The sequence below is a fragment of the Podarcis tiliguerta genome (assembly GCF_965153285.1).
Source record: "Podarcis tiliguerta genome assembly, chromosome: 1".
Lineage (NCBI taxonomy): Eukaryota > Metazoa > Chordata > Lepidosauria > Squamata > Lacertidae > Podarcis > Podarcis tiliguerta.
The window spans coordinates 114,898,733-114,926,259 of record NC_139534.1 but is presented as its reverse complement, the minus strand read 5'-3'; the positions used below and the strand labels follow the sequence as shown (position 1 = coordinate 114,926,259).

Genomic DNA, 27,527 nt, shown 5'->3' with positions numbered 1-27,527 from the left:
CCCATGTATTAAGCACACAGGCAAGATGGAAGAGCTATAAAGTGCATAATTAAATATTTATTTCAATTACTAGTGGCCATTACTTATTTAACAGTTCAGGAATATTTTTTTTGGAGGGGGCGTGTTGTCATTTCTCTGTGGGATAGCCTCCTCCATATTTGCTTAAAGAAGGCAGTTGCATCATCATAATTAGCAGAGGCTCTGATATCCTACCCACCCACACAGAGCTTTTTCCTTGTGTCTGTTGCAGGAGAATCACTTGGCCTGTCAGTTAGTTTGTATGCATTTCTGGCAGCAAAAGCGAAACAGGTCATTTTGAGGATTTTTACCATCGGCTTCTGCTTCCTCCCAAAGCTCACGATGATTTTCAAAGGGGTGAAGGAATTGGATGCCCCAGTAGAAAATTTAGCTGACCAGTGGGGTAAAATCAGTTTTTGGAGCCCAGCAGTATAATGGCACTAAGCCATACAGTTTGTTGCACGCAAGACACATCGAGTGCTGTGTTTCTCTGAATAGGGGGAGACGGCTTATGATGTGGAACCAACTCCCAGTCACCTCTGATAAGACAAAGGTAGAGATGAAACAGAAAGGCTGAGCAAAGTAGGAACTCACTATAGGGTACAGAGCCACTTACACATTTTTTAAAAAGAAGAAATGCCTGGCCAAAAAAAGAAATGTATTTGCATAAAATTTGCATATGCTAGCTGATATGTAAAGATGCAAATATTTCAAATACAGACAGAGTCTATGACCATGTGACTTGTGTGCCTGCTGTGGAACTTCTAATCATTAGTGGGCAACCTTAAGGACCCCTTTGCTCTCCCTTTTTGGGGTCCCTTGGACTGAACAGCCCTTCAGATTGAGGGCATCTTCTAGAAGAGGTTTGTCCAACAGTTCTTCAAATAGAAAGCCATTCTGTAAAGTAAGGTACATGCTCACCCTGCTATTGTGGCTCCAGCTGAGGCTGATCTCAGCTCACCAAGGTACCTGCTTCTGTCATCTCCCAATACCCACCACCGTGTGCATTGTCTCACACAAATACTTATGGCTATCCTTGTTCTTCCAGTCATCCAGAGGTTTAGCTCCTTCTCCTTGATGACATAGAAAAGGAGGTCCAAACCTGAAAACTTTGGATCAGATCCAGAAATCTGGCAACATTAAACAAGCAAGAGGGGGAGCAGAATGTGTCACTTGCCCTCTGTGATATTTATGGGCACCTAGGACCATCTCCCCAAGCTCTCCCAACAGCAGTACTGGTGCTAGTAGGGAAAATTTTGCAAACTGGCCAAATTGCACTTTTGAATCCTGATCAAGAAACGCCATTTCCTTGTTGCTATCCGGAAGAAAGGCATTTGGATTGCCTGCATTAAATTCAAGAAAGTTGTGCACAGTGCTTTTCTTCAAGGAAAAAAAATGTGCCGGTAGCCCGGTACTGCGTACCCTTGAGTACCACCAGTGAAGAAAAAGCACTGTTTTTGCATTCCTTAAAATAACAAGGCCATCATCCGGAGAGACCCTCCGGTTCAGAAGCGCCCCAAACGTGCGAGTCTCCTCCCAAATTAGGGCCATTCGATCCCTGCGTAAATAATTTTTCCAACCTGCTCCCACGTGAAACATGAAATCGGCTGAGCACGTGCCCTATGCTAGACCACAAAGCTATTTATCGAGTATCGAATACTGAGAAACACTCAACTGGCAAACGGATCTGGAACCCATCCAGTGCTAAATGAGATGGTTGGAGGCGAGAAACTATACAAGAACCTGAAGAAAAGAGCTCTCTCACTCTCTCCTGTTGCAGCTTGTTACTGGCAGACGGTAGGACCGGAAGAAGCCCTCGCAGAAATTAACCAGTTTGCCCAAATTCTTCTTCTGGGCATTTAAAAAATTTGCATTGTTTATTTTTCCTTGAGTCCTGGATGTCCCCGGAACCTACAGGTTGGAGGGTTTTGCTCCTCCTCCCGTCCCTCCTGCGCGCTCTCTCTCCTCCCTTTTTTTCTGCTCGGGTGATACAGATCTCCTCCCTCTCGCCCCCCTACGCTGCTTTCCTTTCCTCTCCGCCACACACACACGGTTTGAAATCCCCAAGCAGGAATGCAGAGCTTGGTCTCATGTCTTCATTTTGCAAACGGGGGCTGCTGCTGCTGCTTTTGCTACCGGCAGAGGGGACGGTCGCGCTAACCAGAATATCTGCTAGCTTTTCCCAGAGATTTGGAGACACCCCCCTCCGTCCCCTCCCTCTTCTCCTTCCTTCCTGCCTCCCTCCCACCAACCAATTGGCAATTGGAAAAAAATGATTAATCAGATGGCGATTGTTTTTTTATCCTCTTGGCCAGAAAAAAAAAGAGAGCAGAGGAGGCGAGGCTGACGTTGGCCTAGAGAGAGAGAGGCGTGTGAATGGGTGGCCGGCGCCAGCGTTACGCGTCTTGCTCTCCAGTAAACATTAACCAGGTGGTGTTTGTGTGCGCATTTCTGCGCGGCGGCGCTTTCCTCACTCAAACCAGCGGCTGCGTCGCCTCTGTGCGAAACATCACAACATGCAACCGAGAATCCTCAGGCTTCACCTCCGTCCTTTAAAAACTTGAACCCACCGGGAAGGGGGTGGGAAGAGTTGGGGAGAGCGCGGGGCTTTCCTTCCCGTCCAGAAGAGGCTCCGGGTCCCTCTCCAGCCAGCCCCCTCCCCATACCTTCTGCACCCCTCTCGTCGGCGTACTGCCCTTTTCCTGTGCGTAAATGTGAGGTCTGGTGTGTTTTTTCGGACCCACCCTCCCTATACCCCTCCTGTGTCTGCTCAGTGGCTTTGAACGCCACCCCCCCTCCCCAAACTCTTCGGGCCAAGCAGTTCCTGCTCCCTCCCATCGCTCCCCTGCCGGTTGCGCTCTCTTCTCTCTCTCTCTCTCCTCCTTCTCTTCCTCGTTTTGCTTTCTCTCTCTCCCCCTATCCTGCCTCCGCCCGAGTGCGCTTTCGGAGAAGGGGGAGAGAGAGAGGGAGCTCACGGAGAGGGGTACCCCCGCTTTTGCAGCCGCGGCGTTTCCATCGCCACTTCTGCCTCGCTCCTTCATGGCTGGGAACGAATGGGACTGGTTTCAGCGGGAGGAGCTGATCGGACAGATCAGCGACATCAGAGTCCAAAATCTCCAAGGTAAAACCAAACAAATAAAATACCTAGATTTTTATATTTGTCACCCCCACCCCGCACCCCAATCCTGCCCCTCCGCGTTTCGAGTTTGTGTGCGCGCGTGCGGCGTGCGCGTCCGCACCCGAAGAGCGCGCTCCCCTCCGGCTTTGGCTTCCAGATGGATTCGATTTGGGGATTTAAAACTCCGGTTCCTTCCTTCTCTCCCTCCCCCCCAACTCCCGCGTCTTAATTCCTCCTGTGCATATGAGCACAGCTTCCCATTCGCTGGCTGCTTTGATCTGCTGTGCCTGGGAGACCAAAAAATAGAAAGAAAGTATATGGGTGTTTATCTTAATATGTGTAAACTTAAGGATAAAATAGCTGACGCTGGGGCACGAAGAGGAATTGGTGGTGGCGGGGTGCTCTGTATGCAGAACTGGGGAATCGGAGGAGGCCAAAGATGTAATTTTAGGTGACTTGTTTAAGGTATCATTCTGCTTTTGCTGCTAATTTTTTCTTGGAAATCATAGATAGAGAGGCTTGGGCGCAGAAGGAGAAGCGGTTATGTGCGTTAGCTTTGGTCTTTAACTTTAGGAAAAGTTGAAGCAATCAGCATTGCAGAGAACCTAAAAATGGGAAATACTGTATTTACGTGAATCTAATGCACCATCGAATCTAACGCGCATCTCCATTTTCAGAACCTTGAAACCAAAAAAGTATTTGCTGGCGAATGTAAATGAGGCATCAAAGCTAAGGGGTAGCCTAAATTTCATGACATAATTTAGCCAAAAAAGGTGTGTATTGCATTTGAGTAAATATGGTAATGTGACGGTAGATCATGGTTCACTGGGAAACCACTGGGCCAATTTCTAGGCCCCCAAGGCCTGCTGGGATTCTTGCAAAGCATGCTGGACTTGATGGGCCCTGGTCTGAGCAAGCAAGGCACTTTTTTCAGCAATAATGTACTCTCAGGGGTGCATAGCACTGATTAGCCATTCCTTAACCTCCCCATGTGCCACGGCAACTTAAGTTTAAGTGCGTGCAACTGAAGCAATATACAGTATACAGTGCTGCTGCCTTCATCTCTTCTCTCCCTCCACTTATACTTCCTGAAATGCCAGTCATATTGATGGAATTTTGTATAGATGGCAGTAGATCTTGCATTGTACATTGATAGACCATGAAGATTTTAGTAAAAAAGAAAGAAAAAGAAAACTAGACAGGGCAAGGCCTACATCTAACCTAGTCCTGATCTAATGGACTTATAAGGCTGGATACTCTGATTTCATAGACATCCTTGCACTGTCCTTTCTTTCTCCTCCACAGCTTCAAAATCCTGTCACAAATACTCACATTTTCAGCGGATTAAGGGAATAAATGTGCTAAGTATATAATTTGGAGCATGGTTAAGCAAGGGCAGTGAAAATTTCCTGGGAAATTGTAATGGGCTGTTTCCTATAATCTGCCCTTGCTTCCTCCTCCACATCAGGTAGCTTAAAAAAATTAAGCTTTCATTGGGTAAGTGGAAAAGTCCATTAAAATCGCATCTGACGGAAGACCCACGGCATCATCTAAAGCTGTGGTTCCCAACATGGGGCACATGCCCCATGGGGGGGCAATTTGATTTTTAGGGGGGGGGGGGTAATTCAAGAATAAGTTATTAACAGTGAATGGCTTTTTAGGTTTCCTCCACGTGAATAGGAGTCCACTTTTTGAATAATAAGAATTATATGTGGGGGGGGAGATCAGGATTTTAGAGATGTTAGGTGGGGCATGGCCAAAAGAGGTGGGGAACCACTGATCTAGAGGATAGCTAGGCAGCCTTTTTTCTCTGGGAGCAAATTCCTTTTATTTATTTATTATTAATGTTGCAATACATACATAATGATACATATGCATTATATTCGTAAATTCACATTTTCACATTTCAGTATGTACCAACATTTATCCATTTCTTATTTCTTGCCCTGTGTCTTCCCTCTACCCATGCGTGACTTCCTTGTTATTATTTTATAACTTTATTATTGAGATTGTATTTTTGTATCTTAATAATTAAACATTCAATCTTATATATCTGCTTAGCTTAACTCAACTTTGTGAAATCAGTCTGTTCCTTTGAGGGTAATAAATCAGGAGCCAAAGCCAGCAGCGGTTGGGGCTAGAGGACAAATTGGACAGGCCACTCCTTCTCTTTCTCTCTGCCACCCATCTCTCTGTCACTCTCTGTCTGTCTCTCCTTCCGTCCCTCTCTCTCTCTCTGTCTTCTTCGTCATACCTGGCCAGTAGGTTGCCAAGGGAGGGACAAATCACTCTCACCAGCGGTCCTGATCAATTGCAGAGGCATTTTGAAACTGAGCCAAGGGCTGCATGAAATGAGGCCTAAGGCCACAGGTTGCCAAGCTTTTGATCTAGAACCAACATGGCCACAGGAAGGGCTGTCCATGCTGTTATTCATGTGATATCCATGTTATTCATGGGATAGCTGTGCTACCTAGTCATCCCCCCCAAGAATGTGACATCGTTAGGATGGCTTTTACTCTTGGCAATGGGTAACTTTCAGAAATGGCATCCTTTGGAGCACACTATTGACGCTGAACTTAGTGCGGACACCTGATTGGCATAGCCCACAGCAGCCCCAAACTCCTGAGCTCAAGCAATCCACCAGCCTCTGCTTCCAGGATTACAGCCATTTGCCACTGCACTCTTCCTCTTAGGTCACTAAGTTTAAATCATGTTTTCCTGAACATGACTGCTTGAATATAGCTAGCTAGGAAGAGCTAGAGACTATGGAAGCCATCTTTGCAAGTATGGACTCTTAAGTGCGTGTTTGTATGTATATGTTCATGCATGCCCTGGTTTCTGTATTGAGAGGCTGGGTTATCTTTATATTTGAAATAACTAAAAGAGAGGGAGGCTTCCTCAGACTTGCTTGGAACATTTTCTGCAACTAATGCTTTCAGTGGCCTTACACATTATGAATTCCTCCGGACAATTTATATGTTTGTCAAGGGTTTGTTTTTTTGGGGGGTGTAGAGAGTCTTTTGCACAGCATTCCAGATCTGTGGTAGAACATCAAATAAGGCTTATTCCTTCACAGTTGGGAATTCGGACGTTTCTGGGTCAAGGTTGTTCTGCAGTAGTATTTCTTCAAAGGACTGGACACAGAGTCCATGCTGCCACTGGAAGGAAATGGTCCTTCCGGTATGTATATCTCTCAAGTGTTACCATTGAACATATGTTTCTTAAGTGCCCATGCTTGCCAGAGTTTTCTGTGTACCCAGCCCCCGGTTCTGTGCCACGCCAGCTTTGCTTGAATTTCTTTACAGTTGTAATCCTCACATGGGCTTAGGCCTGAGTTGACATGTTTAGGTTTGAATTTTAAAAGCAGTAATTTTCGTGCTTTCATCAGGCAAGGCTGAAGGACTGTAGCACATGCTTTTCCTCCAGAAGGTCCCAACTTCAGTCGCCAGCATCTCCAGGGAGGACTGGGAAAGAGTCCTCTCTGAAAAACCTGGAGAGCTATTGCCGGTTGATGAAGAATTAGATGGGCTCCTGGCTAGTCTTCCTCATAAGATCAGTAGGAACTAGGAGGAACTGGTTGCTAACAGAAATACACTTAAATGTGACTTCCATGAATGCTTAGAGGCATGTGCATGATGCAGTTTGGCTTTGATGCTCCTCCTCCTCAAAATCTCTGTTCTAGCTACCTGACACAGCCATCCCTGAAGAAGTAATTTTAGAGTATTTCTCCCAGGCAATCTGTTATTCAAAGGCCAGTACAGTGGTGCCCGGCAAGACGAATGCCTCGCAAGACGGAAAACCCGCTAGACGAAAGGGTTTTCCGTTTTGGAGGTGCTTCGCAGGACGAATTTGCTATGGGCTTCCTTCGCAAGACGAAAATGCATTGCGATTCCTGGGGGTTTTTTTCCGCTCCCCACCCCCTTTTTCTAAGGCACTAAGCTGCTAATAGCCTTTTAGCAGCTAATCCGCTAATCCCTTAAGCCTTTAATAGCCGCTAATAGCCGCTAAACCGCTAATAGCGCTAATCCGCTAATGGGCTTGCTTCGCAAGACGAAAAAACCGCTAGACGAAGAGACTCACGGAACGGATTCTTTTCGTCTTGCGAGGCACCACTGTATTTGTAACAATCTTGGTGGTTCTTCTTCTTTAAAGGTCAAATATTGTGAGGTAGACAAAGCAACTTGATAGCCTGTGATCTTTGCAGGGTTTGGGGGCTCTTTTAGTTCACTTTGAAAGTGAAGTTTAACCTTTGATTCTGAACTTTATTTTCAGATCTTTGCTTTTTGCTGTGTATTTTTGTGCTTTAGTATCGTAAACCGCCCTGTGACTCTCAGATGAAGGGCAGTATAGAAATAATTGTTATTCTTGTTGTTGAGTCTGGCCATAATTGAATGATCTTAAGCCATGATTTTGAGAGAGTGGAACTCAATTAGAAGTGTTGAGATGCTTTGAGCTGCTACTTGCATCAGTCAGTGGACAGGGAAGATGGGACTTAGTCTAGCAGTGTCTGGAGGGCCCTAGGTCCTACTTTCCTGGGTTGGAATTTTATTCTGGCAGTGCTGGTCTAAAGGGGAGTCCAGCAGTAGGTTTATAGTGGCAGTTTTAGGATCAACTGCAAAGGTGTATACTGTGCTAGGAAAGAAACTTCACTGGGAAAACCAGCTTGGTTTACAGCACTCTGTCAGAATAGACCAGAACGTGACTGGCGATGGAAACCTTGCAATAGAATCTTGCTAGAGCAAATTAAAGGAGAAAATGGTACATGGATTGTTCTATCCGCAGTGCCTATAGATCGGCTAATGCAAAAGCAAAGCTGTATTGACTTTCATTAGCTTTCATTCCGTATGGATGAAATATGTCCAGCAAAGTTTATGTTTGCTCCTCTCCAGTAAGCCTGAGTTGGCAGGAGCTGTGCCAACTCAAGTAACAGTAAAAGAAGAGCTGTGGTTATACAGGGATGGGAAAACAATTTGCTTAATGTAGCCTGTCCCCATCTTTTTAATCAACAGTTGATGTTAAGCTGAAGTATAGCTGTACCTTGTATTAAAATAATAGGTTTGGGATTACATGCCATTATCATTAGGAGCAGGGAGCAAATGTTGTTAATACGACAGGAAAGCATGCAGAGAAAATTGCTGCAGTTGATGGGAAGCGACGTGGTTTCTGTTTTATAACAGACTTGTTTTCTACTAATACCAACCCTAAGCACACTTGGCTGAGAAGCAAGTTCCATTGCACTCAGTGGGACTTGGTTTGGATCGTGTTGCGCATGAGCAAGTGACTTGAAACTGCAAACTTAAGCATACTTACTGTACCTGAGAACAAGCTCTATTAAGTACAGTGGTTGGACCTATTCCTCAGTAAACGTACCTAGGATTACACTGTTTCCGTAGGACTGAGTCGCCATCTTTTTATAGTGTTTGTTGAAAAGTGCAGTAGACTTTTGTAGTTAAAGTCACAAATGAGAATTGAGCCAACTCCAAGGGGCCATGGGTGCTTGGGCACCCACAATAATGTAATTGTGGGGGCCAGGCACCCACAAGGTCAATAAGAAAAGCTGGCAGGCAGCTGCGGCGCTGCCTCCGAGAGAGAAGCAGTTCAGCTCTGCCCTCTCCAGCCAGCCCAGCGAGGCAGCCTTTTCCTCGGAGTCTGAGCTCCTCCTGCGGAAAAGGGTGCCTTGCTGGCTGCGGAGAGGAGGAGGAAGAGCAGCCACTGCCACCACCGCAAGGCAGACATGCAATGTCACATACACACGCCTGCACGTCGTGCGTGTGATGTGGCATGTGCTATGTACATGCATGTGCATGTGCCGTAGCATGCCTGCATTGTGGTGGTGGGCACCCACGATTCTGAGGGTGAGATGGCGCCCCTGCAGCCTAGTCTGTAAGAGAGAGAGAGAGAGAGTACACAAACATAAACACACATATATCTCAATATGTGCTAGGAAGGTTGTGAGGTTCAGGCTACATGCGTTTCAAGCTCATCGTTGCTCCTTTCGAGGTTTCCTGACCACTGCCGTAGAATTTAAAAGGAAACATTTTTAACAACACTTAAAAGGCGGCTCCCAACAGAATATTAAAACCACATAAAACATCAAACATCAAAAACTTCCCTAAATAGGACTTCCTTCAGATGTCTTCTAAAAGTCAGATAGTTGTTTATTTCTTTGACATCTGATAGGAGGGCATTCCATAGGGCAGGTGCCACTACCAAGAAGGCCCTCTGTCCGGTTCCCTGTAACCTCACTTCTCGCAGTAAGGGAACCACCAGAAGACCCTCGGAGCTGGACCTCAGTGTCCGGGCTGAACAACGGGGGTGGTGACGCTCCTTCAGTGGAATAGATCCACACTGAAATTGACAAGCTAAATCCTTTGACTTCAGTGGGTCCATCTGACTAACGCTGCAGATCACGCATTCACACATATATTAAAGAGTACATACATGGTGTTTATCATTTGTCAAATAAAATCTAGGAAAGAAGGGCTATAATGTCGAAACAAATGTTATACTTTTATGGTTGTTATAGAGAGTCCCGATTAGCACTCATGCTGTGGTCTTCCTGCTGCCAGATTAAGTTCTTTTTACTCCTCCAGGGCCATTAGAAAAGTGTTTTACTATTCTTTATACCTTTTGTGCTGCTGTTTTCTCTGTCATAGGTTTTATACTGCACGGTTGGTTTTAGATTCCTTGTGTCTGTGTTTTATATTTTATGGTTTTCATTATAGTGAACTGCGGAAATGTACTTAAGTAACTAAATAAATATTTTTGTGCACCTACTCTTTTGAAAGTTTTTTCCCCAAAGGGCAATATCTAATTAAGCCATTCTCAGAGTACACCCACTGAAATTAATGGTCTTAAGTCACTTAAGCCTATTGATTTGGATGGGTCTGCTTTTGAGTTGGACTACTATTGGTTATCATCAACCACCATGTGCTAATTTTTCTCCAGTTTCCTAGCGTTACAATTCCTTTCATGTCTTAGTACTGATGGCCAATTTGCACATTAACACATACTTTCTTTTTTTTTCTTTAGTAGTCCCCTCCCCACTGCTATTTTCACATTCCTATTCTGTGTCCGAAGCTTTTTTGATCCAACTAATAAACTACCCAACCATTCCTTCAGCTTTCTGCCTAGTTTCTTGGCTCATTCAGTAGCACTCCCTGCGACATCTCCTGTTATATAGAACATCTCCTATAATTGAAAGCATACCTAAATTGTTGTAATGTAAATATTAACACTGTCTCCAAATGTGTAAAAAAATAATAATCAAGCATCGTTAACACTGCATCACCAACCTTTATCTGCAATATTATTATTAAAAAATGATTTTTTAAAAGAAAAATAGACAATACCTTTGCAGTATAACTTTTTATAAAGTTTTCTTCAGTTGGTTGAAATCATTGGCTGCACCATTCCACTATGTAAGTGGAGAACTTCCTATTTGCTTACATACTGTTGATCTACCAGCCCCTCTCCGGGAGTAAGCATAGAAAAAGTACAAAATACAACCAGCAAATATTAAAAGTGGTATAAACCAACTACATACAGCTGCAAACAACTACATACAAAACCTAACAGAAATTTCGCTGCATCTGTATTTGCCACCATGAAGTGGACTTTGCTCTGCTCACCACTCTTAAATGTCTTTTTCTTTCAAAGCTTTGTGGTGGAATGCAAAGCATTTAATCTCCCTGTGCCTGGAGGCAGCAGCAACAGCACCTAACCAGCTAGCCACCTACAGGGATCCGACACGCACAGGAATTCAAGCAGCTGCCGTGGGCCCAAATGACTGTTCCAATGGGCTCCCAGTTCCCAATAGGATGGGTAGATGGCTTTCCAAGCCAAGCATGTACATCTGGCAAACTCCAGTGCTGAGGACCAGTTCAATGCGCAGGAGTAGACTGTCCAAGTAGCAGGAAAATGGAAACACTTGAGTGTCTGTATAATACAACTGTAAAAGCAAGCAGAGATACCTTTCTGCATACAAGCAAGCTCTTGTTTGCATTTTACTCTACAGTACATTACTTGTCCCCGGGTTCATGGGACTTTATAGGTGTGTTTGAATTAAGGGTTGGCACCTGGTTCTTGTCTGTATGTTTATTTAACTGTTAAAAGTATTTATAACCCACCATTCTTCTAGGTACCTGGGCAGGATACAATGCAATATATAGACAAATGATACAAATAAAAGGATAGAATGCTGTATGAGAATTCTGTTGCATCTTCTCCATAGCTGAGAATTTTAGCCAACTAACTTCTACCTAGAGTAGACCCACCCCAATTAATGGATCTAATTTGATGTCCATTTTCCAATGGGTCTACTCTGGGTATGATTAACATTGGATACAGCTGGTTGTCTTTTAAGGCAAATTTACTGGTGCTCTTTGTCTTTTGTTTTTTTCCCCTGTGCATCATTGGTAAATTCTGTTCAGGGACTAATTGGAGCCTGACAAAAAGATGAAAAATGCAATTCTAGAAGATAAGCAGTGATTGACTGTAGCCGAGTTATTGCTTTGGGATGACAGGGACTAACTAACTAGTCAAATATATTATATATATTCTCATCGGCAACAGGCCGCATCATCTGATGTAATGGACCCGGTGCAGCAGTCATCCAGTTAAAAATCCAATCTGTTTTTCCACCCAATGTGATGTATGATCTGAATGCACCAGTGAGGTTTTTGAAGTGGCACAGAGTGTTTGCCTTGCTCTTACTCTGAAGTCCAGGGGGATTTTTTTTATTGATTTTTAGAGAGGGCAGGGCTTTAAAGCTCCATTTGCTATGGTGCCAAAGGCAATTTCGGCTGCCAAAGTGTGTTCACCAGCAGAGCTGCTAATTTTTAAAATAAATAATAATAAGAAGAAACCCTGTTGTGAATATGATAGTCTAATGTAGGCCTTTTATGACCTTGAGCGAGAACTTCTCAAACTCGGAATTCTTTTTGACCAAGTTGAAAAAAATCACATCTTGCTTGTTCCCAAATAGAATGCGAGAGGTTATGTTTAGAAAGTTTACTTGAAATGTTTGGATCTAAGTTTGTGAGCGGGGTGAAAGCCACTGACAAAAAGATGCACGTTGAAATTTATGTAGTTACGTGGAATCGCTTTGCATAAACATTATCCTGTTCTGAATCCTTTGGTGAAAAGGAGCATAGTTCAGTGGCAGAGCAAATGCTTTGCATGCAGAAGGTCCCAGTTTCAATGCTAGCATCTCCAAATAGAACCCGAACGTTGGAAGGGACCCATAAGGATCATCTAGCCCAACCCCTGCTTTGCAGGAATCTTTTGCCCAACGTGGGGCTCAAACCCATGACCCTGAGATTAAGAGTCTCATGCTCTACCAACTGAGCTATCCCTGGCTATAAAGTAGGGCTGGGAATGTCTCCTGTCTGAATCCCTGTAAAACCACTGCTAGTCAAAGTCAAAGGTTTTACACCAAATGCACCGGTAGACTTGACTCTGTATAAAGGAGGCTCCTATAGCCTTACATTGTTGTTACAGCCAATTATTTACCTGTATGACATGCACCTTTATAATTACTAGGATATCATGCTTCCATTCTGTAAGCTATAGAATTCATAATTTGCTTTACAGTGGTACCTTGGTTTTTTAATGTGTCGTTGATGAACATTTCGGTTTTCGAACGCTGATGTAAACCCGGAAATAAATGCTTCAGTTTTCAAACACGCCTCAGAAGTCGAACATACTACACGGCTTCCGCTGAGTGCAAGATCCTGAGGCCTAGCTGTCAGCTGTTGAGTTTTCGGTTTTCAAACATTTCAGAACTTGAACCGTCTTCTGGAACGGATTATGTTTGAAAACCAAGGTACCACTGTATATTTTTATGGCACTGTAGTCTGACTTCTTTGAAAAAGGACAGATCCTCTGACCTTAGCCTAATGGATATCAGAACTCTGTCAGTTCAGACACTTCTTGTCTTGAGATGCCCAAGCCATTTTGGTGTCAGAGGCAGAAAATCTGAACCTCCCCACCCCACCCAATGATGAAAATGAAATGCACCAAATAACTGCTTAGAAAACATAGGCGCATTATTAATCATGATGCTTGGCAATTTACAACCTGTTAATGATAACGCCAGATGTGGATCAAGCGGCTTGCTTTTTCTCTCGGGGATCGTTTGATACAGGATCTGGAGGGCCACATTGATGGCATTCTAAGAGGCCTTTTAGGATGAGAGGTTGGCTAGCAATTACCGCATTTTTCGCACCATAGGACGCACCGGACAATAGGACGCACCTTGTTTTAGAGGGGGGAGAACAAGAAAAAAAAATTCTCCCCCTCTCTGCCCAGCGCCCCTTCAGCGAAGCTGCAGGAGGCGCTGCGCAGAGAGGGGGAGAATTTTCCCCCTCTTGTTTTCCCGCTCTAAAACAAGGTGCCATTTACGGTGCGTTCAGGCGGCTACCTTGGAAGCCTGGAGAGTGAGAGGGGTCGGTGCGCACCGATCCCTCTCGCTCTCCAGGCTTCAGGTTCCTTTTGACCTGCTCTTTGGGACTGGCAGGGGGAAGCCCACCACCATCCCCAAAGAGCAGGTCAGGGAGCAGCGGAAAGGCACAGCGGAGAGGCACGCGGCTAAAGAGGCTCCTGCCATAGCCGCGTGTCACCTCTCCAGCCGGGAGAGGGTCGCGGGGCTATGGCGTCTTCGCTCCATAGGATGCACACACATTTCCCCTTCATTTTTGAAGGGGAAAAAGTGCGTCCTATAGAGTGAAAAGTATGGTAATTGAGAAAGCACACACCTTATGTTGTCTCTTCACTGCTAGTCTCCTACAGGTCTCTGGTTTAGCGAGGACTTGAGAGGCATGCATAAAGAAAGGTTTCACAGGCCTGGCCCTACTATCAGATAGAGTGAGGCGTTTGCCTCAGGCAGCTGCCGTCAAAGGGCAGCATAATGTTAACTATTCATTAGGATAGTACTGTGTTGTGTTATGATTGTTAACAGGGAGGTGAGAGAGACCCCTTGTGAGATCATCTGCCTCAGACACCAGAATGGCCTGGGGTGTGTGTGTGGTGGGGTCAGTGTTCAAAACTCCCATTGTTCTAGGCACATTTTGTGACAGGGAATTGCGGGCAGTTTCTGAGCTCTGGGCACAATACTGCACCTAAGATTTTGGATTAAAACTGCAGAGTGGAAGGAAAGGAAGAACTTTTTCTGCCTCCCCACTTCCAGCTGCTCTCTGAAGACTAGAGAAGAGATCCTCTTAAGAATATTAGGGTGGGTAGGTGGGCAGGGTAAGGACTAGGCCATGTGAAAAATGAACATAATATTTTAGGTGCAGTTCATTCATTTTTAGCTATGTATTCTTGTTATTTAAAAAAAGTGTGCCTTGCCATTCTATTGTTGCGCCCATAACCTAGATTTAAGGTGCTCCTAGCTTTCATATATCTCAGCTTCATATATCTCATCCTTCCATCTTTCTAGGGTTGTTCGCGTGTCTCATTCAGCAAGTGTATATAGTCTGTGTACAAAGTAATTGAGCTGTACAGTGGTACCTCTGGTTACGTACTTAATTCGTTCTGGAGGTCCGTTCTTAACCTGAAACTGTTCTTAACCTGAAGCACCACTTTAGCTAATGGGGCTTCCCGCTGCCGCCGCACCACCAGAATACGATTTCTGTTCTCATCCTGAAGCAAAGTTCTTAACCCGAGGTAATATTTCTGGGTTAACGGAGTCTGTAACCTGAAGCGTATGTAACCTGAAGCGTATGTAACCCGAGGTACCACTGTATATCCGTGCAGTTATTCACATGGAAAGTTCAATGAGTATAAACGGTGCTTTCCCCCTAGAAAAATAGTTGCCGGTACTCACCATGAAATTGTTAAAGTAAGTGCCATGCTTTTTAACAACAACAAAAAGCGGTGCCGGTACTTCGTAGCCTTGAGTACCCCCTGAAAAAGAAGCACTGAATATAAAGAGTCTGTATGCCGGCGTACACAACAGTTGAGTCATCAAGTGAGCACCTTTTCACACAAACATTTGTACATGTGTAGAGACAGCTTAGTGTTCCTTGCAACATGTGAACCAGCCTGTTTTAGATTCTCTCTTCCAACTCCCCCTCTGATCTGAACTAACTTACTTGCAGAATGTTGTGTGAAATTAGGCTGAGGGAACTACAGGTTCCCTGCTCTAGCCTTGAAATTATACCGTCTCTACAGTTTATCTGGGCTCGTTTATAGCATTTCCAGAGACATCTGTTAACTGAAGAAGCTGCCACTCTTCATCCTTGGAATAAGTGGAGGAGGGAAAACATCAGCTTTGAAACAGGCACTGGCATCTGGGACTTCATCCATGCAAAAATGATGATATTCTGTTCGTTGTCATCTCTTCCAAACTCGGTTTTGGTGCTGCCTTCCTGCCAACTGAGCAAGACATTAGATGCAGACGGTGCTTAAATCTGCAGGAGCAGCTTCTGCTTCAGATGGAGCACTTAAGCTGTCTGAGAACTCACATCGGAAAAGGCAGGGTGCTGTTGTCCTGAAGGGGTGGGCAGACATGGTCCCACGCCAGATGTTGGTTGCTCCCTCCTTCCAGCTGTCAACTTGGGACATAAGGTGCTGAGAAAAAACGACATCTGTGGCAGCAGAACGTGGCTGAGAGGCCACCTTTGGAGGCTATGGGTTGAGCCCCCTGCATGTATCGTACTTTTCCGTGTACAGTGGTACCTCGGGTTAAGAACTTAATTTGTTCTGGAGGTCCGTTCTTAACCTGAAATTGTTCTTAACCTGAGGTACCACTTTAGCTAAGGGGTCTCCCACTGCCGCCGCATGTTCTCATCTTGAAGCAAAGTTCTTAACCCAAGGTACTATTTCTGGGTTAGCGGAGTCTGTAACTTGAAGTGTCTGTAACCTGAGGTACCACTGTACAGTGGTACCTCTGGTTGCGAAAGGGATCTGTTCCAGAGGCCCGTTCACAACATGAAAAGCCCGCAACCTGAAACGCTGTATCTGCGCAGGTGTGCGGCATGATTTGGCATTGTGCGCATGTGCGAAGCGCGATTTAGCGCTAGTGCGCATGCGCGAGTGGCGAAACCCTGAAGTAACCCTTTCCGGTGCTTCCAGATCGCCGCGGGACGCAACCTGAAAAAACGTAACATAAAGCAAACGTAACATGAGGTATGACTATATATGACAATATTTTTTTACTCCAAAATTATGTTCAAAAATGTGCCTCGTCTTATACATGGATAGTGAATGGGGTGGATGGGTGATTGGCTGCAGCTGCAAGCAGGAGCTTGTCACCAATGATTGTTCGCTGCTAGAAGGGCTGCTTTGGATTGGCTGCTGCTTCTCTAATGGGGTTGGTGATTGGTTTCTGCATCAAACACTGCTATGGATTGCCTGCCGCTGCCACGATTGGTGGCTGCTGTTCTGGGATGCACGCGATTGCCAGCGGACAGCTTTTCTCAGTCGGGTAAAAGATTTTTTGCTGGGGAAGGGTCTGTTTGTGATTGGCTGTCACTGTGGCAAGTGGGTGATTGCTGGCTGCCGGTGATTGTCAGCGTCGATGCTGCGTATGGGCGACTTTTGGCAATTCCCCCTCCCTAAAAGCTGTAAAACTCTGGTCAATCCTCTGCAAAAAAGCAGAGCCATCTCTCCCCCACCCCCATTTTCTGAATTTTGAGTCCCCAAAAATAGGGGGCGTATTATCCATGGGGGCGTCTTATAGACAGAAAAGTACAGTATTTTCTTCCATTTATGTCTTGCCTTTCTTCCATAGTGGGACCTGAGGTGGCATGCATGTCATTACAAGGCAGTAAATCATAGACAGTGACCAGATTCAGGCCTGCTTAGCTTAAGCCTTCATAATAATAATAATAATAATAATAATAATAATAATAATAATAATATTTATACCCCACCCATCTGAGTGGCTACCAGTGCAGATAAAAACATAATAGCAGCAGCCAAAGCAGCAGCCATCCTGGTAGACCAGTTGCTGATCAGGGATATAAAGGCTGTGGTGGCCAAACTACATGTTAGGAGCTCCCTACTTAATACAGCATGTAGCCTGACCCCGAGAGTAGCCTAGAATCTTCGCCTTCATTTATTTCATTTTTAATGGTCCAGCTGAATGTCTTTCATTAATACCTTGAGCTATTTATGCTGTCAGTAACATCTCTGGAGCATTATCACTCAGAGCAGGAATGGTAATTAAAATAAATGAATTTGACAAGATCTGCAGGGTGCAAAGCTACGTCATGAAGCTCTAGAACATTTAGTAAACTTCCCAACCAAGGAATGAGATTTGCATACTTGTGATCTGTAAACCGTACAAGGAAGAAGCTCCCACTGCCAGCCTTACAAGGGTTGTGCTATAACACACGCAGCTCAATAGAATTTGAGTTTTGGAAACACTCTGAAAGGGAAATATTGACTCTGGCAGTGAGTGTAATTTGCACATTTCACTGTGAACTGTGGCATATACTGTATTTTTCGTGTATAACATGCCCCGTGTACAAGACGCCCCCTGTTTTGGGGGACTCCAAATTTAGAAAATGGGGGAGATTGCCAAGAGTTGTTAAGCTTTTTGGGGGAGGGTTGCCGAAAATCGTTCACCCACCAGACCAATGCTGACAATATCTGTGTATAAGACGACCACCAATTTCTTACATAATTTTTTAATTAAAAAAATCTCGTCTTATACACTGAAAAATATGGTGTGTGTGTGTGTGTGTGTGTGTGTGTGTGTGTGTAAACTAGTTGTGAACCTGGTGCTTTAATTACAGTGAGTTAAGACCATAAGAAAATTCCTGCACACTCCCCATTTGCAATTCCCAGCAACTGGTATTCAGAGGCACACTGCCTCCCACGGTGAAGGGAGAACATTGTGGTCGATAGCCATTGTCAGCCTCATCCTTACCAGCTAAACCAGAGGACTGACTGAACTTCTTTTAACACAGCTCCTTCTCTATTATTTAATCTCTCTTTTTCAGCTAAATTCAGTAGAGGCGGGTGAGTCTTAACAATGGGAATTGCAGGGGAGGGGGGTGTACTCGATCATAATTGCTGGTGTGTTTCCTAGCAAGCAGCTGAACTACATCTCCTTGCCACAATCTGCAGTTTTAAGGCCACGCTTCTTCACTTTTAAATCAAGCATCTTTTCCCCACAAAGCAACAGCTAGAGACTGTCTGCTGAAGAAGGGCTTGGGGAGGATTTATTTTTCCCAACAGATAGGACTTGCAGCTTTGCAGTCGGGAACTGTCCGTGCAGAAACAGTAATCAGTCAGACTTAAAAGGCAAGGGAGAATTTAGTATTTGGAGGTGCTTTCTGTCTCTGTCTCTTCTTAAATTGATGGTATGATTAGGGACCCCTCTAGACTTCATTTGTACTGAGAAGTCATCGTGGTTTGTACTGGTGATGCTTTCAAGGCAGTTATACGCAACTGAGCTTTCAATAACATTTGCACCTGCAAAAGGTTTGGGATGGACTTAACTGATTTGCTTGCAAGAAGCGCATGTCCCTTGGCTTCCTGCTTAAACCCTGTAACTTTTTGTACCACAAGTGTTCCAGGCTGGAGGGTCCCATTTTTCTTGTGCTGCAATGCAAGAGTACCCCTACAGAATGCAATAAAGTAAGCCCACAACTTATGTGCATTTAAATTGTGTGCATACAGCTTTATGTGTGTGCCCCCCTCCAAATAAAAGGGATTGGAAAGGGGTCAGGGTTCCGAGAAAAATGACTTTGGCAATCCCACCTGCCGTTGAACCCAAGGTGTTTGGTCTTTCCAAGATTTTGGCTTTAGGTGAGATCCCTGGAACGTAAGTTTTGGGCTTGCTGTAACATTAGGGAAACATTTCAGAACCACTAACAAAATTCTATTGCATCAGTGACATGCTCTGGAATACACCTGTAAAAAAAAAAAACTGCCCTGGAGGTGCCCAGTCTTGACGTACCTATTCAGAAATGCAATACCTGAGGGGATATGGCGAATAATAATACAACTAAGTAATGAGGCCGGACTGATTTTGAAATAGGTATGGAAGAGAAGGGTAGGAACTTTACAAAGTTCCTAGTTGTGCTGGATCTCTCAGAGGCTTTTGACACCATAGACCATAACATCCTTCTGGACCATCTAGAGGGGCTGGGAGCTGGGGACACTGTTATACAGTGGTTCCACTCCTTTCTCCTGGAACGTGTCCAGAAAGTGGGGGGGGGGGGGGAATGAGTGTTCAGACCCCTGGGCTCTCACTTGTGGGGTGCCTCAGGGTTCTGTCCTCTCCTCCATGCTTTTCTACATCTACATTCAGCCACTGGGAGAGATCATCAGGAGGTTTGGGCTGGGTGTTCATCAGTATGCAGATGATACCCAGATCTACCTCTCTTTCAAATCAGAACCAGTGAAGGCAGTGAAGGTCCTGTGTGAGTGCCTGGAGGCAGCTGGAGGATGGATGGCAGCTAACAGATTGAGGTTGAATCCTGACAAGACAGAAGTACTGTTTTGGGGGGGACAGGAGGTGGGCAGGTGTGGAGGACTTCCTGGTCCTGAATGAGGTAACTGTGTCCCTGAAGGACCAGATGTGCAGCCTGGGAGTCATTTTGGACTCACAGCTGTCCATGGAGGCACAGGTCAATTCTGTGTCCAGGGCAGCTGTTTACCAGTTCCATCTGGTATGCTGGCTGGCACCCTTTCTGCCTGCAGACTGTCTCACCAGAGTGGTGCATGCTCTAGTTATCTCCCACTTGGACTACTGCAATGTGCTATACGTGGATCTACCTTTGAAGGTGACCCAGAAACGACAACTAATCCAGAATGCGGCAGCTAGACTGGTGACTGGGAGCAGCTGCCGAGACCACATTGGCTCCGAGCACAATTCAAAGTGTTGGTGCTGACCTTTAAAGCCCCAAACAGCCTCGGTCCTGTATACCTGAAGGAGCATCTCCACCCCCATCGTTCTGCCCGGACACTGAGATCCAGTGCCGAGGGCCTTCTGGAGGTTCCCTCGCTCTGAGAAGCCAAGTTACAGGGGACCAGGCAGAGGGCCTTCTCAGTAGTGGCACCAACCCTGTGGAACACCCTCCCACCAGAAGTCAAAGAGAAAAACAACTACCAGACTTTTAGAAGACATCTGAAGACAGCCCTGTTTAGGGAAGCTTTTAATGTTTAACAGACTATTGTATTTTAATATTTTGTTGGAAGCCTCCCAGATGGGCAGGGTATAAATAATAATTTTTATTTATTTATATTATTATAAATAAATTATATTATTTATAATTTATAAATTTATAAATTTATAAATAAATTATAAATAATAATATTATTATATTATTTATATTATTTATTATTATTATTATTCCATCTTGACAGCCAGCTTTAAATAAATAAATGCTAGGTCCTAAATCCTATTAAGGAAAGAGACCCTTGTGGCAGAAATCTTTTAATACTCAAATAACTCTGCAAACTTCTTCATTTCTTCCCAGTTCTTGAAAGTAGTTTTCATTTTTATAGGTACACAAAGTTGGAAGGTTGGGAAAGTACTTTTTGTTCCAGTTTCATTTTGACAAGTTTGATACAGGTTCTAAAAGTAACTATTCTCTTGTGCCCATGCCAAGGTCAGAGAAGGTTTTTGCTCGGTAGGCTTAATTTTCTCCTGTGGCAACCATTGTGTGCTTTTTTGTGTGTGTGTTTTTGAAATATTGCATTCTGGCCTTATTAACTTGAAACATTATGCCTTTGTCAAAAGGATCAAAAGCAGCCAGAAATCTAATAGATGCATATAATTTGGAGACAAAAAAGGGGCTCCTTTGATCTGGATTGCTACTAGGAATGGGCACATGATGTACCTGGTCTGCTGGCAAGCGCATTATTGGCATAACATTCCTTGAAATCCTGATCCTGTAGCATAGGGTCAGCCAGTATGGTTACCCTCCATAGGTTACTAGTAACTTCCATCAGCCCCAGCTAGCATGGTCAGCGGTCAGGAATGATGGGAAGTGTAGTCCAAGAACATCTGAAGCACAGGATGGTGGCTACTCCTGCTTTAGTATGCATTGTTATTTAAAAACCTAGAAAGAATGGACAGCTACAATGATGTCGCAACCCCTAGTTAGTTATTGTGAAGAAGCTGGAGTCAGGCATACATCAGCAATAAAGCACCTGATGCCAATGAAGTTTCTTTACTCAAAGAAACAAAACAGCCCAGGTCTGGTGATTCCAGCAACGCCTCCCCAATGGAGCAGTTGCGAGGACGGAAGGTCCCCACCATCCCAGCACTTTCTAAGATGCTTCCCCTCCCAGGTCCTTTCCAAGCAACCCGAGGCTCCTTCATCCAGCCCAGGGGTCCCCAAATTAAGGCCCGTGGGCCAGATAAGGCCCAAGGGACTCGTTTATCTCGCCTGCAGCAACCCCTGCTGCCGCCAACCGCTCTTAACAGCGCTGCACTGCATAGCTCCCCACTTCTGGGTCAGAGGAGCACTGGAAATAGCTTGTGCGCATGCGCAAGCGTTATTTGTGCATGTGCAAGCGTTATTTCCGGTCGGAGGAGGCCCGTGCACATGCGCACAAGCTATTTCCAGCGCTCCTCTGACCCGGAAGTGTGCAAGAAATAGCGTGTGTGCCCGCGTATGGGCACGCGCTCCACCGCCCTCCGATTCACTGCACGATTGGCGCTGGGGACACCGGCCCGAGGCACGGTAAGTTTACTGACCCTTGGTCTAGCCTCTCTTTGGTCTCCTCTCTTCATTTCTCTGTGTGTTCTAGGAGGGGAGCTGCCCGTTGCAGCAGGAGGGGGAGACTCCCTGGATTCTTCAGCAGCCTGCCTAATCTCTGTCTCCTGGCCCCCTTCCTTTCCTGCCTCTGACTCTGGACTGCTATCTGGCTCAGCCTCTTCCTGCTCACTAAAACCTGTTGCCTCTTCAGCTTCCGACACCTCCTCCTCCCAGCCTGCTCCCTCTGACCACTCTTCGTCATCCCACCACCAATCCCCTGGCTCTGAACCTTCTTCCGCTGGGGGTTCCCTTTGGGGTTTCCCATCTGGTGCCTCCCACCACTCCTCTGCACCCAGACAGTCCATGACAGTTACTGTCATTTACCCAGGCATTTCTATGGGCCGTGGTCTTGTGTGGGACTCCAGGGACGTCAAGCCATCACTGTTATGGAAGGGCTGTAGCTCGGTTGTAGAGCACCTGCCTTGCATGCAAATGTCCAAAATTCAACCGCCGGGTTCTCCAGGTCCAGTCAATCTGAGCTAGATGGAACAACTGGTCTGACTCAGTATAAGGCAGCTTCCTGTGTTTCCGCCATGTGCTCTTTGTGAATTTCCAGAGACATTATATAGCTTGGTATGGTAATTCTTGTGATAATCCATAGACGCCAAGCCAATGAGTTCTATCAGTTGTCTCTATAGGGAAGCACAAAGTGGGAATTTTCCAGGGTGGAATGTGGTAAAAGAACAACACATCTGGCGGTATCAGAGGCGGTGTGCCTCTCGCTATCAGTTGCTGGGAATCACAAGTGGGAAAGTGTTGTGGTGCTCAGGTACTGCTTATGGGCTTCCCACAGGTGGTCAGGTTGGCCACTGTGGGAACAGGATGCTGGTCTTAGATGGGTCTTTGACCTGATTCAGTGCAGCTATTCCTATGCCCTTGTGCAAAAGAAGGTGGGTTTTGCTGTTGCATCCATCCAAATTGATTAATGCAATTTGAGGTCACAAGCAATCCTATCCTCGAAGCAAGCTCTCACCAGAGGAGGCTTATTCATAAGATACACTTGGAACGCATGCAGATAAAAATAATATCTCATCCATAGTAATGGATGTTCAGATCAAAAGCAAAGGCAGATAATTAAACAAATTATGTCTGGGTACAGCAGATTGCTACCTTAGATGCCTTCAGGTTTGGAAGGGAGCTGTGTGTTTTTCTTTTTCTCCCTTCCACAGAACCAAACTTTAGAATTTAGAATGATTTTTTTAAAAATATTGTAACGCTTTCCATTTCAGGAAAGCATTTATTTACCTTGTGTATTAGTTCTGTCCTGATGTCAATTAGGCATTGGGCATTTTGGTCTCAAAAAGCATGCTGTGGAGGAGCAAAACTTGAATATGTCACATTTAAAAATATTATGGAGATGATCTAGAGAGCAGAAGTGCCACCTTTTTAAAAAAAATGAAACCTACATTCTGATTATTGCTAACTTTGTTTTATCAACCTGGGGAATCCTAAAACTGTTTTCAGCATCTCTTACCCTGACATTTGTATATAATTATTACAGTAGGATCACATATGGCATGGGGGTTACGTTCCAGGGTGAGGTGTGGGGCAGGAAGCACATAAAGCCAAAAATCATATTGTAGAGTTGGTGGGGGCCGTGAAGGTCATCTAGTCCAACCCCCTACAACACATGAGTCTTTCACCCAACATGGGCCTTGAACCATTGGCCCTAAGATTAAGAGTCTCATGCTATCTGAGCTCTCCCACAACTGTCTGCATAAGACCTTTCCTACTTTTCCAAAGCTAAGTGACCCTTGCCCACAGGCAAGGCAGGTGAAGAGCGTACTGAGCCCTGGAAACGTTCGCATGACGTCGCAAGATCTTGAACGGTCCTGCGAGATCATGCAAAGGCCTCCAAAGCCTGGAAAGCAAAGCAGAGAGCTTAAAAGCTCTTTTCGCTGATGGTCTGCTCCTACTTTGGCCCCCTCACTTTAAAAAAAGAATTTGGCCAAGCATGTAAAGATGTGAGTAAGTAAAATCTGTGTGAGATGCAATCCTACTGTATTAATTTTGCATGCATGGGGAATTTAGGTGAAACTGAAGACCTAAAGCATCGCTGGCTCTGGGTTGCACCGAAACAAGTGCAGATACAACCAGCTTTTGTAATCAATGGAGGAACGATGAAGCGGCTTCCTCCCCGCCCCCCGCTTTCCCTTTTTCTGTTATACATTAATTTAGCTAACTATGGTCACCAGCATAAGACCAGCTGAATGAAGTTGGCAGGCTAACGTGTCCTGTATTTATTTTTAGACTTTTTTCTGACCTGTTTCAAGAATTTAGGGCAGGCTTCAATATAACCCGACATAGATGACATTGGGGGAAGGAGGGGTGGTGGTGAACAATTAATATTGTCCTGGAAAAAGCTGACTTGCTAACATTTTAATCAGGGCTCTGTTCCAAAACCTATGGAGAAATGTACTCCCAACACCTGTAGAATGTGAACTGCGTAACAACAGGAATTCTGGTGTAGGCTGTTCGGGTTAAGGTCCAGGTGACTACATGCTTGCACTGATGTGCCTGCAACCTGTGTTTCAGGTTTCCAGCCTCCTCTTGTTATTCATTCATTCATTCATTCATTCATTCAATTTCTGTACCTCCCTTTATCCAAAGATCCAGGAGAGCTGAACATAATGGACGCAATGTAATGATAAAAAAAGTAATACCAGAGCATAGTAATACACAGCACAATAATAATTATAATAACAAACTCCCCCCAGCCCAGCACATTGAACAGGCCATAGATCATATAATGGCCTGCGTAAAGAGGAATGTGTTCACCTGGCCGCCTACAGACAGGTAATGATGGCACCAGGCAAACCTATCAAGGAAGAGCCTTCCATCAATGGTGAGCCACCACAGAAAAGGCCCGTTCTCACGTTGCTACCCTCTGAACCTCTCAGGGAGTGGGGACACAGAGAAGGGCCTCGCGTGGCAAGTGCAGGGTCCTGGTTGGTTTGTATGGAGAGGAGAGGTGTTCCTTAAGGTATGGAGGGGGTTTGGCCTTGTATACAAGCTTTGGCTCTGTGTACCTGAAGGAGCGTCTCCACCCCCATCACTCAACCTGGACACTGAGGGCCTTCTGGCGGTTCTCTCACTGCGAGAAGTGAAGTTACATTGAACCAGGCAGAGGGCCTTCTTGGTAGTGGCACCCGCCCTATGGAACAGCCTCCCATCAGATGTCAAGGAAATAAACAACTATCTGACTTTTAGAAAACATATGAAAGGAGCCCTGTATAGGAAGGTTTTTAATGTTTGATGTCTAATTGTGTTCTAATTTGTTGGAAGCCGCCCACAGGGGCTGGAGTAACCCAGTCAGATAGGCGGCAAATAAATAAGTAAATAAGCAGCACAGATGAACAGTAGATGAATTGCCATCAGTACTGTGCCTTTGTGCAGGTACAAGGATGGCGCAAGCCGTTTAGAGGTGTAGTTCAGTGGTAGAGCATCTCCTCTGCATGTCCAAGGTTCAATGCTTGGCCTTTCCAGGTAGTGGCTGGGAAAGGCCCCTTGCCTGGAACTCCAGAGAGCTGCTGCCAGCCAGTGCTGTTAACAACCCTGAGCTAGCTGGACCAATCGTCTGACTCAGTATAAGGCATTCGGTTAGGTCTTCTGCTTACCAACATGTGCCTCATTTGTAATTGACACAACGCTGTGTCAGTTGTCCATATCTAAAAAAGTAGAGACATCACCTTGCCGACAAAGGTCCTATAGTAAAAGCTATGCTTTTCCCAGTAGTAATGTATGGAAGTGAAAGCTGGACTATAAAGAAGGCTGATTGCCGAAGAATTGATGCTTTTGAATTATGGTGCTGGAGGAGACTCTTGAGGGTCCCATGGACTGCAAGGAGATCAAACCTCTCCATTCTGAAGGAAATCAGCCCTGAGTGCTCACTGGAAGGACAGATCGTGAAGCTGAGGCTCCAATACTTTGGCCACCTCATGAGAAGAGAAGACTCCCCGGAAAAGACCCTGATGTTGGGAAAGATGGAGGGCACAAAGAAAAGGGGACAACGGAGGACGAGATGGTTGGACAGTGTTCTCGAAGCTACAAACATGAGTCTGACCAAACTGCGGGAGGCAGTGGAAGACAGAAGGGCCTGGCGTGCTCTGCTCCATGGGGTCACGAAGAGTTGGACACGACTAAATGACTAAACAACAACAAGAACAATGTTGAAAAAATAAATAAATGAAGGAATCTCTTCACAACCTTCAAAAATAGCAGACCAAGGCCTGGCAGAGAGAAAATTGTCCGGCAGAGCATAATACCTTCAGGCAACGCTGTGTCCCATCGCACATCTTCGAAAAGCCCGTAGCAGTGTGCAAAATATACAAAACCATCAGCTGCTCCTTCCCCATATATTATTAAAGCCCAAACTTTGCTGTTCATTTTTACTATACTGGAGAGCAGCGAAGCCGGCTAAAAATATCAGCTGTAGCGTCTTTTTAAAAAATGTGGCTGTCAAGGAATAATGCATGAAATGTGTGCACCGTGGTGGACTTTAAAATCCTGTGTTTCAATGTATAATTTAAGGGCATCTCTGCACGTTTTGTCTGTCGTTGCTAAACCAAGAGGCAGCTGCTTTTAGCTGTGCAGCTTCAAGCCTTCCCATGGAGCACAAATCGTTCCCTGGAGGTGAGACTATAATTGATGGGTAATTTCAGCCTGTCCTTGGTTTAATTTGAGGAACAGATAGGAATTACTATTTAGAGCAGCTTTCCCCCAACCTGGTGCCCTCTAGATGTTGAGGAAGCCTATTTCAAGAGTAAAATATAGGCTATTCCAAGAGAAGTGATACCTTGGAGCCGGGATTGGGAACCTCAGACCTGGGGATCAAATGCTCCTCTTTGGAGCCCTCCGGGTGGCCCTTGAGACTTTCTACAGGCCACACACACCCTACTAGAGTACATGCCTTAGATGCAGAAAATTCTAAGTTCATTTCCTGGCATCTCCAGCTAAAAGGTTTCAGGGAGAGCTGCAGGCGGTCAGATTCGAGAGCGCTGTGCTGTGCTAGCCTTCCTCATCCTGGTGTCCTCTAGATGTTATGGGACTCCAACTTGCATCAGCCCCAGGCAGCTTGGTCAACTGGTTCGGAGATATTGGGAGTTGCAATCCACAACAAGTTGGAGGGCATTCAAGATGACCTCAACAGATTGGGAACTGGGCCCAAGCTATCAAAACAAACTTCAATAGGGACAAATTTAAGGTTCTCCACTTAGGCAGGAAGAACTAGCTGCACTAATATAAGATGAGGGACACCTGGAATGTGGAAAGGATCTAGGGGTCTTGGTAGACCATAACCTTAACATGACTCAACAGTGTGATGATGCAGCAGCAAAAAAAAGCTAACGCTGTTCTAGGCTGCATCAACAGTAGTCTAGTGTCCAGATCAAGGGAAGTAATAGTACCACTCTATTATGCCTTGGTCAGACCACACCTAGAATACTGTTTACTGTGTCCATTTCTGGGCACCACAATTTAAGGATATTGACAAGCTGGAATATGTTCAGAGGAGGGAGACCAAGATGATCAAGGGTCTGGAAACCAAGCCTTATGAGGAATGGTTGAGGGAGTTGGGTATGTTTAGCCTGGTAAAAAAGAGATATGATAGGCGTCCTCCAATATCTCAAGGGCTGTCACATCGGCTCTTCCGATGGAGCAAGCTTGTT

At 45.2% G+C, this 27,527-nt stretch overlaps 1 protein-coding gene across 1 annotated transcript in view; it reads left to right on the top strand.

The window, feature by feature from the left end:
- The first annotated feature begins 1,967 nt into the window (after positions 1–1,967).
- CLMN (calmin) overlaps positions 1,968–27,527 on the top strand; it is a 71,024-nt gene continuing 45,464 nt past the window's right edge. Inside the window, exon 1 of the mRNA XM_083435231.1 lies at positions 1,968–3,139. Within this exon, the coding sequence (XP_083291357.1) occupies positions 3,058–3,139 (82 nt within the window). The 5' untranslated portion in view covers positions 1,968–3,057. The remainder of the gene's footprint in view (positions 3,140–27,527) is intronic.